Source organism: Macrobrachium nipponense, chromosome 36 (assembly GCF_015104395.2).
Source record: "Macrobrachium nipponense isolate FS-2020 chromosome 36, ASM1510439v2, whole genome shotgun sequence".
NCBI classification, from domain to species: Eukaryota; Metazoa; Arthropoda; class Malacostraca; order Decapoda; family Palaemonidae; genus Macrobrachium; species Macrobrachium nipponense.
In genome coordinates, this window is record NC_087220.1 from 55217068 (window position 1) to 55237379 (window position 20312).

Below are 20312 nucleotides of genomic sequence, written 5' to 3' on the forward strand. Positions count from 1 at the left end.
GAATACTCCTGCCGTCTGGAAGGCGCATCTCGCTCCAAATACTCCTGGCGCCTGTTAGGAGTATTAAGCTCAGAAATACTCCTGGCGCTTGGTAGGCGCATCGCGCTTCGAATACTCCTGGCGCCTGGTAGGAGTAAAAAAGTCCAGAATACTCCCTGGCGCCTGGGAGGAGTATCGAGGCCAGAGTAATCAAGGCGCTTGGCAGGAGTATCTCTTCCCGAATACTCCTGACTACGGAAGGCGCATCTAGTTCCGAATACTCCTGAGGCTTGGTAGGAGTATCGCTCATGGAATGCGCCTTTCGAATAGCAAGTATATTGCGCTTAGCGGCGCTATACTCCTATCAGGAGTTCTCTCTCTCCCAATTGGCTCTTGTTGCTTGGATGAAGATCTGGGCCTAGAACGATCTACAGTAAAGTCAGGCTCTTGGCGCCATTACTTGGCGCCTGGCTCCTAGTTGGCGCCTGACGCTTGGTAGGAGTTACTCTTCCCACATCTCGCCTGCCTAACGCACCGCTCCCCCCAGAGATGGCCGCTTGTGCGACAACTCCCCTGGAGGGTTCGTCGCGCCCGACAGGAGATCGGTATTTGGATCTCTTAATCGGAAGCCTGTCATCCTTTTTACGAGTAGGCTCCTTAGAAAGTACTCCTACCAAAGACGCTATTTGCTCCTGTACATTCATCAAAATTCTCCTGGGTCGAAGGCTCATTCGATCAGGAGAAGGAGATCTGGAAGGTGCTCGAGAGTCTTTTCCCTTCCAAGGATCTAAATCCTTTTCTAGCTTTCTTGATTACCGAAGGCGCCTCCTCTTCAGAGAAGCGCTCGGGGCTAGAATTAAGCTCAGTTCTTTCCAGTTCCTTTTTAGCGGACGTGAAAGCTTCGATTCCTTCCACCCTCTTCTCAGAGAAGGAGAACTAGAAGATGAAAAGCACTCACGAAGGACGCTTTTTCTATAGCTGTCCCTGGCAGACTGAGATGTATACGATTCTGCCGAAGGGACGCCTGATCGTTGGGGATTCCCCACGACCCCCCGTAAGGCTTTCGTTTACTTTCCTTCTCCTCTGGGCCAGGGAGCTTGGAAGAGGTTCTAGGCCTGGAGCGTCGCAGGGACGACCAGACACCCCCCTCCACTACACTGGGGACACTAACATCCTCGAGAAACCACATTCACTTCTCTTACCTTCTAATGCTTCCATTTTCTCTTGCATTTTTTGAAGGGAAGCTCTGAGTTCCGCTATTTCTGAGGCGGAATCAGAGGATAAACTTGTGAACGGGCTGAAACAGAATGGGCATAATTACGAGAAGAAGAAGAAGCTACAGAACTACTAGACATTTCCGGCTTTTGTAAGCCGCCTTCCTCTCTCTATCCTTCATCTAACTTCTTCAAGTAAGAAGTCAGATTCTTCCATTCTTGCTCACTCAATCTCTCACACTCGTTACACGTTTTCTCAATTGAGCATTCAACCTTTCTACAACCACTGATTGTAGTGTGAGGATCTACCGAAGCTTTCGGAATCCTCACCTTACAGCCCTCATTCACACACACTCTGAAGCTAACACTAGAATCAGACATATTCACGAAATCCAAAGCGAAGTCCAAAAACCAGTCCACGATAGCGAATGCCAAACAACGATCCAAGTACGTCACCAAATATCAGTCGAAAGATGATCAAAAGCGTTGTGAAAAAAGAATTCCAGTCAGGAGGAACGTAACAACAATGTTGATACTACCGGCGACAGAGAGAATCTGATTAGAAAACGGGAATAGTTCCTAGTCCTGCTACCCCCAGAGCAGGGTGGGGCGGTAGATCACCTGACCTACCTGTAGCGAGTGCCGCGAAATTTGAATTTCTGTCGGGGACGACGGAGTCGATAGCTATGTATATATCTGCCAGGTAAGTATGTATGAAACTTTATTGTATCATAACAATATCATTTTGTTTCAAAATTAAGACAAATGATTGAATATTACGATACTGTAAGAGTTTTAGATTAGAATTGCAGATTTCGACCATTTCGGACGAGTGAAATTTGACCGAATGTCAAAATTTTAATATTATATTTTTTTTTATAGCACATATTTCAAAGATGGAAAAAAGCTACAACCTTCAATTATTTTTTATTGTATTATTCATGAATTTGCGCACATTTTGATATATGAAATTCTATAAAAAGGCTAATAATATGAAAGGAGCAAATATTAGGATAATGCGATGTACGTATTTCGGAGACTTGTGGCCGCGAATCGGCGCGCAGAGTGAAGGTAAATATATTTTTCAAAAATTCACCATAAATCACAATATTGTTTTAGAGACTTCAAATTTGTTTCAAAATGAAGAAAAATGACGGAATATTACTAGGCCGTAAGAGTTTAGCTTACAATTGCGTTTTTCAACTATTTCGGTAGAGTCAAATTTGACCGAACGTGGTTTTTTTGTTTTTCTATATCGTTGATTTATATGCAAATATTTCAAAAAAAGAGAAAAGCTACAACCTTCAATCATTTTTAGTTGTATTCTACATGAAATTGCGCACATTTTCAATATATAAAACTTTATGTAACAGCTAATTTTAAATGGTGCAAACATTTCGACAATCGCACAAAAAAATTCTGATTTTTTCGGAAGAGTTACCGCGCGAACGTAATGTTTGTTTTTTCATAAATTCACCATAAATCGAAATATTGTGCTATGAGACTTCCAAGTCGTTGCAAAATGAAGGTAAATTATTGAATATTACTAGAATATAAGAAGTTTTAGCTTCACAATTGCGTTTTTTCGACGCCATTTCGGTTAGAGTCAAAGTTGACGAAAGTTGAAATTTTTGCACTTAACGTTATTTATATGAAAATATTTCGAAACTGATAAAAGCTAAAACCATGGGTTGTTTTTTGTTGTATTGTGCATGAAATTGCGCACATTTCCATATATAAAACTTTATGTAACGGCAAATTTAAAAGGGTGCAAACATTAGGACAATCGCACGAAAAAATTTATCGGAAGAGTTATCGCACGAACGTAAGGAAAAAGTTTTTTCATAAATTCACCATAAATCGAAATATTGTGCTAGAGGACGTCCAATTTGTTGCAAAATGAAGGCAAATGATTGAATATTACTAATATAAGAATTTTAGCTTACAATTACGTTTCTCGACCATTTCTGTAGAGTCAAAGTTGACCGAAGGTTGAAATCTTTGCACTTATCGTTATTTATATGAAAATATTTCAAAACTGATAAAAGCTACAATCATGAATATTTTTTTGTTGTATTTTACATGAAATTGCGCACATTTTCATATATAATACTTCATGTAAAGGATAATTTAAAATGGTGCAAAAATTATGTCAAAGTGACGAAATATTTTCCGAGATGTGTCACTGATACTTTTTAGTGCGATAAGAAAGAAATTCGCGCTTGCGCGCCTGCGTAGCGATTGTAAACAAAACAACGCCTTGATCCGTGAACTCCCAGCATCCCCCAAGGCGTGATACAAAAGTTTTCGGCTGGTAGGCCTATAAGTATTTTTCCGCGAATTTTTAAAAAAACTTTTATGAGCCGACGTATGATACGTCCAATCGGCATACGGGAGACATTTTGACTCGACGTTTAATACGTCCAATCGGCGTAAGAGGGTTAACTGGGATTTGCGGCTAGGCATACGCTATCATAAATTGATTTAATTTTCTTAACATAAGACGTCTGAATCTAGTTAGGCTAGTTTCAGACTTTGTTGTCTGCAAAAGGGTTAGGTGAGAATAACGAAACTTTCGATAGATTCTCATTTAATATGCACGACGTGTACATAATTCTTGTTAAAACATCAATGTAATTAGTGTGATATTTGACTGATTCTGAAGGAAGATGTATGATTCGTATGTATGCAAATTAGAGCGTAATAGAATTAGGAGGTTTTTCCTCCAAGATCAGTAAACATAAGTCAGGGTAATATGCCTACTGAACCTCCTGCAAACTTTGTTTTGCCTAACCTTCCGGTATGGCCTACGGGCCTAGAGAGAAGTGTCTGTGAGAGGTAATGTTCTTTCTGTTATGGTGGATTACATCAGTAATTGGAATCTAAAGTGCTCGCTCTCCAATCAGTGTGAGTGTAGTGATGTTAATTAGTGCCCCTAGTGTTTGTGGAGGGCGGGGGCGTCAGATCGGCTCTATAACGCCTCTAGGTCTAGACCTCTGTTGGACTCCCAGGACCAGGGATTGGGCAAGTCGAAAAACCGAAGGAGGGTTACAGAGACTCCCCCACAGATCTGGCGCCCCTTCGGCAGGTTCCTGAGGTAGTTTCCCAGGCTGCCAAAGATCGTGCACGAATCATGAAGAATGGCTTCTCTTCCTCCGAGACGTCCTCACCTCAACGTGGGTGGGACTCTTGGAAGGCCTCTCCAATCGAGAGCGGTAAGGAGGACAGGAGATGTCGCACAGGCGGCCATTGTCTTTCTCGCCCTCTTAGGAGAGGTCTTACGGAAGAGGACGCTTCATCAAGAGATCGAGAGCGTCCTCCGCCTCGATTTAAGCTTCTCGTCCTCCGAGGCGTCCTCCCCGCACACGGGTTGGAGCTCTCGGAAGGACTCGCGCCCTTTAAACAGAAGCTTATAGAGGAGGACGCTTCACGTCCTCTATCTCTATTGTCATGCAATTGTGATCGCAGCCGTAACATTTTAAAGACTTTCCAACGCGACGCTGCCCAGGACGCTCGCCAGGACGCTTTTGTTTTTGGAAGGACGTTTTCGATTCGTAGACATCTGGACGCTCTCCAGTGTCAAGACACTAAGGAATAAGGAGCAGGACGCTCTTCAGATGAGTAAGCGCCCCATGCTTCAATGCCTTCGACAAAAGTCCTATATGGACACTCGTCAGGAGCAAGTTCTCCAGGACGCTGTGCATGACGTTCCTAGTGATATGGAGGGGGCGTCAGATCGGTCCTATAACGCCTCTAGGTTTAGACCTCTGTCGGACTCCCAGGACATAGGGAATGGACATGTCGAAAGCCGAAGGAGGGTTAAGGGAATGGACATGTCGAAAGCCGAAGGAGGGTTACGGGAACTAAACACCGGTCTGGCGTCCCTTCGGCAGAACCTGAGGACGCATCCCAGGCTGCCAAAGATCGTGCGCAAGCTCGGAAGACCTCTCCAATCGAGAGCGGTAAGGAGGACGTGAGATGTCGCACAGGCGGCCATCGTCTTTCTCGCCCTCTTAAGAGAGGTCTTACGGTAGAGGATGCTTCATCAGGAGATCGGGAGCATCCTCCGCCTCGATTTATGCTTCTTTCTTCCCCGGAAGACTTCGAAGACAGTAGCCCGCAGAAGAGATTCAGGACGCTTTCTGAGCATCCTGATTCGAGTCCGCAGAGAAGGAAGAAGGCGTCCCCTCGCCCATCTTCTTCTCAATGGATCATTCCTTCACATGGATCTTCACCATCCAAAAAGAACATAATAGCGATTCAACAACAGTTAGATGCGTTTTTCGCAAAGAAAGAAGCAAGATCACGTCGTCGTAAGAAAGATCTATGGCTACCTGTCAAGAAATCTAGGCGTTCTCCTTCTTCTTCCCTTCGTTCTTCGTCCTTTCCTGATTCGTCGCCTTCTAGACCTCGTCGACTCATTCAAGAACGCGCAAGCACTCCTTTTGATAGAGTCTCTAGAAGTATCGGTGAAAGAGACAAAGACACTGGATGTCGCACAGGCGGCCGTCGTCTTTACCAAGAATAGAAGAACGTTCAGAAGGCTCGCTCCGACGTCGGGTCGGAGGAAGATATTCATGGTTTTTCAAGAACAGGAGGAGAGTATTCAACACAAGAAACGCCTTGCTAGTCAGGACGCTTTCAGTACGGTCGTGAGGACGCTTCTCTGGACGGTCGGTTTTACAAACAGTCGGTTTGCTATACTAAGAACTCGCAACGCTGGTTCAGAAGATGATGAACGACTTAAAAGTTATGACATTATAAGATATGAGGGCGCAGATGAGGACGCTAGGCGTCCTACAAATCAAGATCGATGTAAAGAAGTTTTGACACGACGTCCATCACGTCAGGACGCAGATGAGGATGCTAGGGGTCCTATAACTCAGGATCGATTTAAAGACGCTTTGACACGACGTCCATCACTTCAGGACGCAAGTGAGGACGCTTTTGAGGACGCTAGGCGTCCTACAAGTAAAGAAAATTTTAAGAACGCTCGGCGTCCTTTACATCAGGACGCTATACAGGACGCAAATGAGGACGCTTTTGAGGGCGCTAGGTGTCCTATGCGTCAAGAAAATTTTAAGGGCGCTCGTCGTCCTTCACATCCTGGATTATTTTCTGTCATGTATGTGGGTTTCCCCCATTAGTAAGATACTAATTGTTTGTCAATAAATGTTTTGTCAAGTAAGTGGATGACCCCTCATTGACAAAAAGAAACTCTTTGTCTCGTAAATGGGTTAGTTCTCATTGATAAAGATTTTAATAACATTTTATCGCGTAAGTGGATAAGCTCTCATTGACAAGATTCGGAAGAGCTTTCATTCATTAGTCACAGGCTCGTCAAGAAAAAAGACTTGTAGACAACGTCCATGAAGTCTTAATTCCAATAGCATAAGAAGCTTGAACTGTCCTTTTCGGTCCTCGGTTCTCACTGGAGGATCTCCTTCGAATAATATTAATTCATTCTCTTGACGAAGAGAACAAAAACAGTCGTTTTTCATTCTCTCTCTTCCTCGTCGAGGAAAGAATGTAGTAGAGAATTAGCTGTCCAAGTGACTGCAATACTTATGTATTTTATCTTTGCGTTATATTACTACTGTATGGTTCAAGTCATATACGCATATCGTAGTTGCTTCTACGGATGGCAACCGAAAGGACTGTTATTCTAGTTGTATTTAATTGGTCCTCCCTTCCAGGAGTTTCCGGTGTAAGGACAACGCTAAAAGGTATTGTTACGACAACACCAACTCAGCTTCTGCATTTAGCGAATTCTATTTCGCTTAAATATCCCTACTTGAGAGTTTCCTTCTGCTCGATAATAATGGAGTAGCTGGTAACTCAGGCAAAATAGTGCGAGACGAGGAATGAATGCTGCTGTCACTGGGGATGACGCAGTATTTTTAATCGGTACTCCCTGCGACCTTCCAGGAGTTTCCGATTTAACATTTGGATATTTAAGAGTAGTGTTACGACAACACAAACTCAGCTTCTGTATTTAGCGAATTCTGTTTCGCTTAAATATGAATCTTAAGAGTTTCTTTCGGCTCAAATAATAACAAACCTATTCTTTTGTAGAATAGAGTAGCTGGCAACTCAGACATAGTAGTGCAAGAAGGTGAACGTAAGCTGCTGTAGCGGTACACCAAATCAGTACCAGGTAGCTCGCTGTTATGCCCGGTAGGTTAAGTCTCTCTCTCCCGCGGGATTGACTGACTAACCGTATCTCTGCCCTACAATCGAGGACTTTAGCCTAGGATTGAGGGGAATTATATATAACATGCATTTATTAAACATTGCCTTCGTTTGCGAAACAGTTTTCAACAGAAATATCTCTTAAACCTTTCGGTGCTCTTTACCGCACTGTAACAGGATTCTATAAGAGTCTACCACGGTATAGCACTATAATAATGCTCTCCTGCTTAGGCAGAGCGCAGCCTTATTAGGGAAGGAAGCATGCTCGGTAGGGGAGGGAATGAGTCTGCTGGGGACCATTTCCTCCCTGAAGAAGTTTGTATCCCTGAATAGACTACAATTCAGACATGTACAGTTTTTTTCCTACCAGAAAAATGAAATAATATCCAAGATCTAGAAACGAGTCTGAACATCTCGCAATGCTTCAAGTATCACCTCGGGTGATAGCGAAAAAGTACCAGGCATCTGGAGAGAGTGTCAGATGTCCTGGCACATAATCTGAAAGAATTGTAAGCAATTCGGTCGTCCCTACTTTTGTCCCGAAGGAACAGATCAACTCGGACAATACCACATCTCTCTAGTGTCTCAAGAAGTATCGAGAAACTCTCTCTCGATCTCTGTTCAAGTTAATGAAAGAGAGCCTGTTATGACAATAGACATGAATGTAACGATTCTCAAGAGGTTCGTTACAGGATTGAACAATGTCCGTACGAATCTTCTCGATCAACGGCAACAGATACTGGCATCCGAGTGGAATCTTCGATTGGAAGTATATAGAGAGTTGTTGAGACTTTAGGGACGTCCTTTGATACATCTCTTCGCAATGTTTAGGATGAACAGGCTTCCTATACTCTGCTCCCTTATTCTCGATCTGAGAACGGTAGCAATAGACGCCATCCTATGGTATTGAACGGGGATGGATGTTTAGTCTGTTTTCCCCTATTTCAAACTCTGGGGAGATGTAATAAGATGATTCTTGGCGTCAGAGGGAGCGAGAAGAACACTGATCGGCCTATGTGGGCCTTCGAGAGGATGAATTCATAGAGGTCACGTCCTTCCTAGAGTCGGTTTACTCTAACAGCGTCACTCCGAGAGGTATCTCAAAACCTCTCCGCTCTAAGTCTGACTGTTTTCAGACTGTCGAAAAGTTGACCGAAACGAGAGGTTTTTTCAAGACTAATGGTAAATGTCATTGCCAAGGCAAAGGAGTGCTGCCTATCTTGCATTATACCAATCGGAGTGGGCCGGTTCTGGAAATAGTGCAGGAAAAAATGGCGTTCTTCCACCTCGATCTCTGTGAATTGCATTACCTTTTTCCCTTTCCGTCTGAAGAATGGGATAAGCTGTCAATCCCGATTATTTAAAAATACAGGAGTATGTTGTTGACGGCCTTTGGGCTTAGAGATTTGGATCTGTCAAACAACAAAGCCCTTCACGATCTTTAAGGTCTGTGGAAGTCTCGAAACTGTCTAGATCGAAGATTCCGGCATGGAACTTGGAAGTAGTCTGAAGTTCCCGATGTCGAAGCATTTCGATCCTCTCCTTTCTGTGAACTTAATGCATGTGACCAGAAAGGCTAATCTTTCTAACCACTCTAGCTACGACAAAGAGGGTTAGGGAAGTTTTAAGCCATCATCAGACGTTTTGGCTTTAGAGAACATAATGCGGTGTGTTATCTAAACCTTCCGTTCTTGCCTAAGAACGAGAACCAGTCTAACCCTTTGCCCAGGAGCTTGGAAGTCAAGGGGATGGCATAAATTATTGGGCAAGAGCCAGAGAGAGTCCTGTGCCCTGTCGGGTCTCTCAAGTTTTATCTAGATAAAACTAAGAAAGTCAAGGTCCTTCGGACAATCTGCGGTGTTCCGTAAAGACCAGACTTGCCCATGTCAAAGAACACCCTGGCGTTATTGTTAGGGAGTTATTTCAAAGAGGCTCATTCGTCATGTTTGGACAAAGATTTGAAATCTTTTAAACTGAATGTTCACGAGGTGAGGGTGCGGCCTCGGAAGCATTTCAATAGAGAATGGCACTCAGTAACATCCTGAGTGCCACGTTTTAGCGAAGCAACTTTGTGTTCACTTCACAATACCTGCAGGATGTGAAGACGACATATAAGATTTGCTGCTCGCTAGGACCATACGTGTCTGCAGACACAATCTTGGGGGCAAAAAGTACCACTCATCCTATCCTATAGAAAATGGTTAGGAAGAGTTGTTAATTATAGTTGTTGGGTTGGCCGCCAGTGGCGGACTTCTCAATCCTTAAGCCTTGGTTAAATATCCTTAACTTTGGCTAGGTTGGTCAGGTGGTGATATATTTTACTTCTTAGTCCTCATGGTATGGTCATATGGTCTAGTCACATTGTGGTCACGCTCCCGTTGACAGATCATCTAGAACTATCCAGCTATACAGGTCACTACCTTGCTGGAAATTCTAGTAAAGCAGAAGCAGACTTAGGTGACAGTAATCACAAGTCAGCTATGCTAACAGGTAAGGAACCAAGATGTAAATCATCTGCATGCAATGTGTTTCCAAAATCCTTCTATTCTGTCCCTTCCCACCTCCAAAGGTGGGATTCAGCTATATATATATCTGGCAGGTAAGTGTCATGAACAAAATGATATTGTCATGATACAATAAAGTCTGTTCATACTTACCTGACAGATATATATAATCAAGTACCCACCCACCTCCCCTCAGGAGGGGACAGTGGCTTTAGAAAAATCTGAATAGAAGATGGGAATGGTTCCTGACACCTGCCTCCCAGCGGCGGGAATGGGTACTAACCACCTGGCCAACCACTGCGTGTGCCGGGAGTTTTGAAATTCTGTCGGACTTCAGAGAATACAGCTATATATATATCTGTCAGGTAAGTATGAACAAACTTTATGGTATCATGACAATATAATTTTTCGGTGTTATCGTTATTTGGCTTCAGCAGCAACCGATCCCCACATCATGTGTAGCAGGTGCTGTTATAATTTTTGTACTATAACGAATCCTTGCACGGAAAGCCGGGCATGGCCAAAAGAGCAGTGGAAGTCGTTTTATAGCAAGAGAGAGCATTGGAGGGTTTTGACTCTTCCTTCATGGGAAGGATTTTCGCCTGTTCCCGATGCCTCATCTCTTGCAGTATTCACCCCCATAGTAGCATTGTGCCTGTGTCTCCTTCCTTTTCTTCCATTGATTCGTCGCTGGAAGTATCGGGAGGCTCCCAGGCTGATTTTTGTAATGTTGCCCCTTCTTTTTCGGGAGTTAATTTGATTCCTGGGGAGGGGGAGGCTTTTATGGAGGCTTGCTACCCCCCTCCTCCTGGCCTCATCTTCATGGGTAGTCTAGGTCACCATCTTGTATTGCTCCGCCAGTGACTGTTGCCGCTTCTTCGAGTCGGAGGGAAGCCGTGGCGTCAGCCCCGTTGATGTTGTCACGGGATCAGTCGTTGTGTATTCCTCTGCCAGTGGCGTCTACTTCCCCTTCAGACCGAGGTCTTGGCAGTTTCCAGGGAAAAGCTGCTGCAGGACAGGGATCGTCTACTTCGGTTCTGTCTGGAACTGGACATCGTAGTCAACCAGGAAAAGTCGGATCTCTTACCCAGTCAAAGGATTCTCTACCTGGGCATGGTCATCGATACGACAGTGGCAAAACTTTTCCCGTTGGATCAGAGATTGGAGAAGTTGCGAGTGGTGGTGCGCGACTTCCTGTCGGAACCACATCACTCATCTCATCAGTGGCAGGTTCTTTTGGGAGTATTGTCTTCCCTGGAGAAGCTGGTCCCTCATGGGGGTCTTCATCTTCGGTCTCTGCAATGGAGAATGGGAGAATTCTGGTGTCTGGTGGGGGATTCACCCCTGTTAAGGGTTCCTCTGTCTCTGGAAGTGAGAGAAGACCTTTGTTGGTGGTTGGACGACCGGAATCTTTTGAAGGGTGTCCCTCTGCGTTCTCTTCACCAGACTTCCTTCTGTTATCAGACGCCTCCCTCACAGGTTGGGAGGCTCATTTAGGCGGCCTCATCGCTTCAGGCATTTGGAGTTTGGAGGACAAACAGCAATATATCAACGTCTTGGAGTTGAAGGCAGCCTTCCTGGGTCTGAAGGAGTTTCGGGAGAAGGTAGAAGGTCATTTTGTCGTTCTCATGTCAGACAACACCACGGTGGTAGCCTATGTGAACAAGCAGGGAGGCCTGGTTTCTTGTCAACTTCATGCCTTGACCGTCGAGGTTCACCATTGGGAGGTCAGCAATTCGTTAGAGCTCTCAGCCAGGTACGTATATCCCAGGCGAACGGAATGTGGTCGCAGACAAACTCAGTCTTCGGGATCAGATCCTAGGCACAGAGTGGTCCTTTCATCAAGTGGTAGCAGACAAGCTCTTCCAGGTTTGGGGGAGACCCATGCTGGACCTTTTTGCGACTCGCTTCAACAGGAAGCTGGAGATATTCTGTTCTGTGGTCCCAGATCCTTTAGCGTTAGCAGAGGACGCATTCCAACATCCTTGGGACAACCTGGAGGTGTATGCCTTCCCTCCGTTTTGTTTGATCCGTCAAGTTCTGAACAGGCTAATGAGTTTACAGGGTCTCAGGATAACTTTGGTAGCCCCTCTGTGGCCTCAGGCAGAATGGTTCCCAGATCTGCTGTCGTCGTTGTCAGAGGTTCCGTGGGAAATTCCCCCTCCAAGCGAAAGGTTTTTCTCAGAGAACAGCAGGGCATATGTCCAGCAGTCTCAGAAAGTCGACCTCTGCAGTTTACCAAGGCAAATTGGCGATCTACTGTGATTGGTGTCGTAAACGGGGTTTTTCTCCATTCGCAACGTCTATTCAGCGAATAGCAAACTTTTTAACCTTCCTCAGAGACGAGAAATGTTTGTCCGTTTCTGCCATTAGAGGCTACAGGGCGGCCCTGAGTTTGGTGTTACGCCTTAGAGGTATCGACATTTCCTCTTCCTGGGAACTTTCCTTGCTAGTTAACGGGTTTGAGCAGTCGAGTTCTCCTAGAGAGCTCAAGCCTCCAATGTGGGATGTTTCCTTGGTTCTCAAGAGCTTCACTAAGAGTCCATATGAGCCCTTGCGCAACTATGAGCCTTTGCCTTGCTCATCTGACAGGAACTTGATGCTCAAGACAGTTTTCCTTCTGGCCTTGGCATCTTCCAAGAGGGTAGGAGAGCTCCATGGTCTAAGCTATGAGGTGAAGCACACCAGGGGTTGGGGGTCAGTGTCCTTCGAATTTGTCCCGGAATTCGTGACTAAGACCCAAAATCCCTCTGTGCACGATGACAGGTTCACTTTGTTTTCCATTCCATCACTGAATGACTTTGTGGGTGGTGATGCTCAAGAGCTTTTGTTGTACCCTGTCCGGGCCCTGCATTGCTATCTTAAAAGGACTTGGCACCTTAGACCAGGCTGCCGCAGACTTGTTGTTAGCACAGGCCGTACAAGAAAGGTGTCTTAAGAATGCTATCTCTTTTTGGATACGGGAAGCCATCAGACAGGCATATTTGACTCTTGATGATTCCACCACCACGTCTGTGCAGGCTAGAGTGCATGATGTTAGGGGTATTGGTCCCTCTCTGGCTTTCAAAAAGAACTTGGCTGTACATAGAGGGCTGAGTGCTGGTACTTGGTTACGCCAGTCCACATTCACCTCTCTCTATCTTAAAGATGTTGCCTGCAGATCTTCGAACACGTTTTCCCTAGGTCCTGTGGTGGCTGCCCAACAGGTTGTGTAACTCATAGTTGCCCTTAACAGGGCAATTTTGTATCATACCTAAGATGATTGTGTGGATGAGAGAATGAGTGAGTTGGCTGGTCTCCTTCTTTCTCTTGTACCTTTCCTTCGGGCGGATTAAGGAATAGACACGTCATTCGCTGTACTGGTCTGATACAGGTGAGTAAGGTAGTCATACTGATAGTGTGGTTGCTTAATATACAAATATCAAACCCTCTGTTTGGTAGCATATGCTCCACTCCTTGGCAAGGAGGAGTTGGGAGTAGTACAAACCCTGGTGTACTGGTTTGCTATTGGACAGTCAAAGTTTCTCTTTGGTTCCCTATACAATGATTCCCCTATATATCATTGTACGTCACTCAGGGTCAGAATGGTTAGATATCAATTTATCTAGCTTCTCAAAGGGCTTCAGTCCATCTCCAGAAGTTATTTCTTCTGGAAGCTGGACTGGTGGGTAGGTCCCCAGCCGGTTTAGGATGTCTTGTACCTCCCTCCAAGTATGAGTATCCTATTGTTAAGACTGAAGGTTTGTTCGCGTATGAACAAATGACAAATTTTCTAAGACAATTTGTATTTTTCATAGCTACAAACACGAGTTCTTAACATTATACTGCCTGCCTCTAGCCGCCCCTCTGTTTATTAAGACATCCTTAGTTGGGAAAGACTGATGCAGTGGCGTAGGTGCATGGTCCTTGACCACTCTTCACCCAATCTACGCATGCTTTACCAGATATCACAAGATTCCTTGCTTTCATCTGCTTTTTAACCGTATCCAGCTAGGTGCTAGAAATTATCCTAATGTTAAGACCGAAGGTTTGTAACTATGAAAAATATAAATTGTGTTGGAAAATTTGTCATTTCTGCAAGTTATATTAGTATGAAATATGCTACAATGACTATCCCCAAGTGATATGGGAATAATGAAAAATCATGTAAAAAAGGAGTTTGATAATATTTCAATTGATAAGAAAACTCCCTGATAATAAACAGAAAATGACAAGTTTTGAAGCAAGTTAAACTTCATGTCTAAAGATACAATGAATGTATTTGCTGAAATTTCAGAAATGCCCTTTTGTGTGGAGCAGGTTTAAGGTAGAAAAGTTGTAAGCTTGGGATAGATAAGTTTCATGTGCAAATATTCTTCACAAAGCAAACACGTACTAGTGGCATCCTATAAAAATAAATACTTTTTCAGCTAAAAATAGAATACAAATTAGAGTAGTCAACATCTTTAATTGATCCAGTTAGGAAATCTTTAATGAACTGTAATATATTGGATAAAGGTACTAGTACTATGTGCATGGTTTTAGAGTAAAATCTTTCGAGCCCAATTAGAATTTTAGTTTAGTAGCCTGGTTAAACTTCTTTATGAGAATAATGATACGTACTTGGTTTTAGTAGGTAAGCTAATCTACTAAGAATTAGACTGAAAAGACATTAAGAACCATACTCTTAAAATATTTTATAATAATGATGTATACTGTAATTCTCCTGAGCCCTGCAGGGCACTCTAGAATGAAAAGTTATATCTTGGCTTCTTGTTTCCTGATTTTGCAACCATTTAAAATCATGAAATATAACCTGCTGTTGTCAATGCAAACCTTTAAAGACAAATTGGAATGTTTGGTTCGCACTTTAAAAATATGGTTCTTAATGTCTTTTTCAGTCTAGTACCAAGTAGATTAGCTTACTAAAACCAATGCTCTGATTGTTGCTGAGATGAAATTGTTTAAATAATTCAGCTTATTTGTGTGTGTGTATTTCTTGTAGCATGCAGTAATATACATACTTTATAGGTGTTAATACTTAACTTTCAGATCAAGCCCAGTGTGGGGGAGTTTACAGGAAGGTGTGGCCAGTGGAAAATATCTCCCTCCAGGGATGATGGCTGCTCTTTATCAGTCACGTCCCTCCTTCTTAGAAGGAAACATTTTTAGTGTGCTCAGATGCTATGCGCAGAGTACCGCTGCTTGCGAAAGGTATGAAATTTCAAACTTTACTATTAAACATTTTAAGGATTCCAGTCGGTCCTCTTGTAGTTTATTTGATCGCAAAATTGATGTCATGAACAGTGAGGATTCACAAAATTTACCACAAGTGCAAATTGTTCCTAACTTTTGGAGGAAGAGTTTTATAGTGGATGCTGCTGTTTGTAGTGAGGAAGTATTTATCATGTGTTTGAGGATATTCTTTAAGGTGGCAGTGGATGTGCAGTTTTCACTGACATATATGTTGAGTGTCCATGATTTCTTTGCAGTGTTATTCTGTAGACTGGATAAAGAACTTTTCAAGGTTTTTCCAAGTAACTTGCAGCATGTAGTTTATCTCTTAACACTACCTTTGTATATCTCAGATGATGCCACACTGGAAAATACTGAACAAGTCCCAGTTATTCAGGATACTCTTTTGAGATTGGTACAGGATGAGGGGATTTCTGTTGTTCGAACTTTGCTGTGTTTCTTTCCATATTGGTTGCCAGCTTTATCTTGTAGTCAGTTTTTAGATAATTATTTGAAATTCATCCCCAAAGATGAAGATGAGACTGTGAAGGTAGAAAGCCAATCAGAAGTAATTTTCTTAGCGTAACTGTGATAAACTGTAGTGGTGGTTTATTGTTTGGGGAGATAAGCTAATAGCAATATTGAGCTTTCTTTCATTTAGATTAATTTCAACAGGTTTTTTTCAGCATTAAAATTGGACTATATTTTCCAGAGTATATATACTATTTACATGTTTCTAATTGATAAATGTAGTGTTCTTTGAAACAAGTTTTTTGTTTTTCAAGCTGCATATTTGATTATTACGCCCAAAATTGTCCAGAGGGAATTAAAGGTTGTGGTAGAGATGGGCTGCATTTGGTATATGCCTTCAGTTTTGTTGTTTTGACAAGTGGTTAATTTGGGGTATGTAAATTACTCTTAAGCTGAGGGCATTGGATGGTGTTTACTCCCTCATTGCTAGGTCACATCATTTGACCCATAGATAGAACTTTGGATGTCATTTCAACTTTGTGGCATCTACCCTTTTCTTTGGTTATACTGTAATTGTGAAAAACAAACTACATTTTGGAATTTCTGGACCCTGAATGGGGACAATGCATACAGTTTGCCTTGTGTGTGTGTCACTCTTACATGGGATTAGACAAATTAGGTAGGTCACTAAGCTTGCTTGTCCAGTCATCCCTTGCTTTTAAAAAACTGATAATACTTTGTACCTCTTAACTAAATGCTTACTGAAAGTGACAATAGCATTTGAGGGTGAGAAAATTCCCAAAAGTAAGTTTGCTAGGTTTTATCTTTCAAGGTTTTGCCAGATTGTTCAACAAGATTCAGTTCTTTGAAAAGGCATGACAAATTTTTTCCAGATTTGTCAGAACATTTACAAGAATTTATTTGATGCATCCTTTAATGTTGGCTGAAAGTTTAAATGCTAGGCTGTTAGGAAAGCAAGATTATTACGTATAGGCAATCTGCAAAGAGGGAGAACCTAGAAGGATTAATGGGGACTATAGGGGGACAAATAAGATTTAATTAGCTGTTTTGGAATCTGCACCTATTCCATAATAATACAAGTTTTTTTTTTTTTATTTACTCCTTTTTTGCTATAATCAGAGTGGCCTACTTGTACCTTAAGTTTTGGCTGAAGTACTGTACAGTGGTGAAGAGCACAGTACTCTTGGAACTTCTGTCTCTTATTCATTGTTGATATTTTGGCAGCTGAAATGGAAATATTGATTTCTCTTGTGATAATTTAAAATTATTAAGTTGCTCATGAAATCAAGTCACTTCATAGTCATTGCGTTCATTTTACATTACAAGATTTTAATAATATAGAACTTCACTGTAGATTGTGTAAACCATAGTATATTTCTTAGATTTTTCTTCATGTTTACTGTAGTTCTTGTAATGTAAATTAACATATATTTTTGTTAAACAAACCTAACATGGTAACACTTTTAATCTGTCTTTTCATATTAGATATAGCATTGCATTAGTTAGCTCCCCTCCCTCGGGTTTGTAAAGTGTTTCATCTGTTACAGGCTGCTAAATAGTAAGAGCTCGTGCCAGCATAAAGCTAGCTTAATCTTGCTGCTGTTCCCTTTTGTCTCTTCCCACCAAGCTATCAAATTCATAACTCTGTCTTGTTACAGTTCCAGTTTTGCTCTAGTTAAACTATACTACAATAATGACATGTATTAGTTGTAGATGCCATTGTATATGTAGATAATTTTCTTTCTTTGACTAAAGAGTACGGATTGTTCCCATCTTTCATTTGGGTAAACCATTGGACATTAGTTGGCAAACTGAATACGTACAGAATTTTCTTATTTTACATTTCACTTTTTACTTATAGTATTGCTTGGAAAATTTGGCAGTTATGAGTATGTGTGTACTATAGTGGAGCAATTGAAATAGTGAATATTCTGTATTGATTTTATAAGAAATGTAGTTGGAGGTTTGAATTTTCATACTGTTTTGTATATACAGTGAAGTTTTGTACAACTTCACTACTTGTTCACGCACTGTACTAACTCTCTGTAAAAAGTATAGCTTTAAATTGATAAAAGGTTACAGTATGTGGCAAGTGATAGAAATTTTATAAGACAAATTATGGGTTTTTTGTACATTATTAATAAAGAGGAAGTTGTCATGGTGTCTTTATGTTACCAATACTCATACTGAAAGGTAAGTTAATAGTTTTGGCATATTTTAGATAAATGATCTGGCTTAATCACCTAATAATGATTTATGTATTGGGGTTGGCAAGGTGACCTTGGCTGCATGTGCAGTTAGAAGTACAAGTGGTAGAGTCACCGTCACAGTAGTTATTTTGTAGTTTCCTTGGTTCATGATTCAAATACATTACAATATACGTACATATCTGGAAAAGTGTGAATAATGTTTTCAGCACTGGTGTAGAATTTTTCTAAAATGATTATCCAACCTTTGTGTGTGTTTAAATATGTCTAGTGGCTTCTACAGTTCATCATGTCTTGTGCTGGATTTGTTCATCTCTTGTTTGGATGGAAAAGTTATTTCTTCCATATTCAGGAGTCAATTATTGTGGATGATGTAAGGTTTGATGTTAGTTATAAACAAGAAAAAGTTTGGGGAATATTCCATGGTACAGCTAACCTTACCTAACCTAACCCAACCCAACCCACAATCACACTCATGAGTTACGTGATTTCTTAGTTCCTGAGTTAGATTTGTTTTTCTGAAATTAAACTCCCCTCATTTTCTTTTCACTTCCTGTTTTCATTTAGACTTCAGCTAGATAGTTTTCACATCAAACTGACTTTACATTAAAAATAAGAAATTCATCCCAAGTCTTATGATGTTGGAAGTGTTAAGGAAATGTTTATGTATTTTGATGTAGAAATTCATACTCCAGTCTTATTTAATATGTGGTTAATAGTGGTCAGGATACTCCATCATTGGAAAACTGCTCCAGATGCTGTAGGAACTACTATAATGGAAGGGATTTGTGGGATCTATTAAGCCAAAGAGAGTTACTGCTGTTGTGTGGCTATAACATGTAAAAACTTGGTAGAGGCATCACCCACAAACAGAGCTTTGGTTAGGCACATGTGCTGACTGCTCCATCCTACACGACTGCTCCATCCTACACGACTGCTCATTGAATATGCTGGGTTAGTGTTCTGGAATTGGTCTTGTTTATCCTATAGAGCCACAAACACTGTAGGAAGTTTTAGATTTTGTTTGCATTGCTGAATGATTTATCCATGTAGATTTTATATCAGTTGCTTCAGTTTGTTTTTTAGGAGTTATCTAAAATACCTGCAGATAGTTTTAAAATTTGTTACCTAAAATACTTGCAGATAGTTTTAAAATTTGTTACAAAAGCTTATAATTTTCATAGACTAGAATTGTAATTAAAAGTAGATGATCTCTACACATATTGACAGTAGAAAATGAATGTGCTGACAAAGATGCACTCATAAAGCTTTTCCTTTTTGGGCAGACCGTGAAAGTATTATTGCAAGATATGGTCATCCGCTAATGCTCATGTTGACAGACTAGAATCTCTTCCACAGATGTTTCTCATTTCAGAAAAAATTTCCCTTCTGCTTAGGTGTACAGTGCAGAATGATTCTTGCCAGATTATTATGTTCTAGTTTAACAAGAAGTCTGAGGTACAGTTTTTGACTAAATAAGAGGAGAAAATATAAGCAAGGTAAAGGTAAAGATGTTGATTAGCTAAATCAGAAGAGAGTGAAGTGTACAGATGAAAAAAGAAAGGCAGTAAACTATTCAGCTTGGTCTGAAGGCAAGCTGCAAAGAACCTTTAGTACCCTCAACAGTATGCAAAAAGGGTATTCCAGCTCTTCCTTTCATTTTATAGCTAAGAGGAGAACAGAAGAGTTTAAAATGTGTAAATGTCTTCATTCTCTTGGATCATAAACTTAACAGCTCAAAATGTTAGTTGAGGGACATTGACCAAGAACCATTACCAAAAATGATTAAGAAATCACATGGATAACAAATCGCCTAAATACAGTAATTAGGAAAATTGGTTTTATGGGGATAATTGGAGGTGTTAAAGAAAAGAAGAAAAATATTGCATAATTGATTACGCTTCTCAGGAGCGCATATTGAGAGTCATAATTTTATTTAATCTAGTTAGCAAAAGAGAAAGCAAGTGCTTCATGTACAGATGTAGTTTTTCAGAGATCATTTTTTTTTTTACATATAGCACCTCAGTGGTGTGATTGGTATGGTCTTGGCCTGCCACTTCAGTAGCCGGGAGTTCAGTTCTTGGGCATTCCACCGAGGTGTGAGAGATGTGCATTTCAGGTGATAGAAGTTCACTCTCGACGTGGTTCGGAAGTCATGTAAAGCCGTTGGTCTTGTTGCTGAATAACCACTGGTTCCATGCAACATAAAAACACCATACAAACAAACAAACTTTGTTTTTCACATTACTAGGAGGAATTAACAACTTCTTAAGGTTCATGGATAAATAATACAGTAGTATATTAAAAATTTAAATTATATTTCTGACTCTGTAATATACAGTATATATACTATGTACATTCAATGACTATTCAGAGATGGTCAGAATGAAAGGTGTGAAAATCATTATAATTATATTCTTAATATAAAGATTCCTGAATATCAGACAGTAGTATATAGAATGCTGTGCATCTCACAGTCATGGACCACCCAGTTAAACTTGATAGAGACA

General features: G+C 41.3%; 2 protein-coding genes across 7 annotated transcripts in view; both read left to right on the forward strand.

Annotated features, from left to right (window-relative positions):
* LOC135203676 (uncharacterized) overlaps positions 1–17743 on the forward strand; it is a 192104-nt gene extending 174361 nt beyond the window's left edge. For all 6 annotated transcript variants that reach the window (XM_064233568.1, XM_064233566.1, XM_064233569.1 and 3 more), the window contains one exon: positions 14921–17743. In XM_064233568.1, the coding sequence (XP_064089638.1) occupies positions 14921–15689 (769 nt within the window). In that variant the 3' untranslated portion in view covers positions 15690–17743. The remainder of the gene's footprint in view (positions 1–14920) is intronic.
* Positions 14955–20312, forward strand: part of LOC135203672 (tubulin alpha chain-like) — a 147333-nt gene continuing 141975 nt past the window's right edge. The window contains exon 1 of the mRNA XM_064233558.1: positions 14955–15082. Within this exon, the coding sequence (XP_064089628.1) occupies positions 15050–15082 (33 nt within the window). The 5' untranslated portion in view covers positions 14955–15049. The remainder of the gene's footprint in view (positions 15083–20312) is intronic.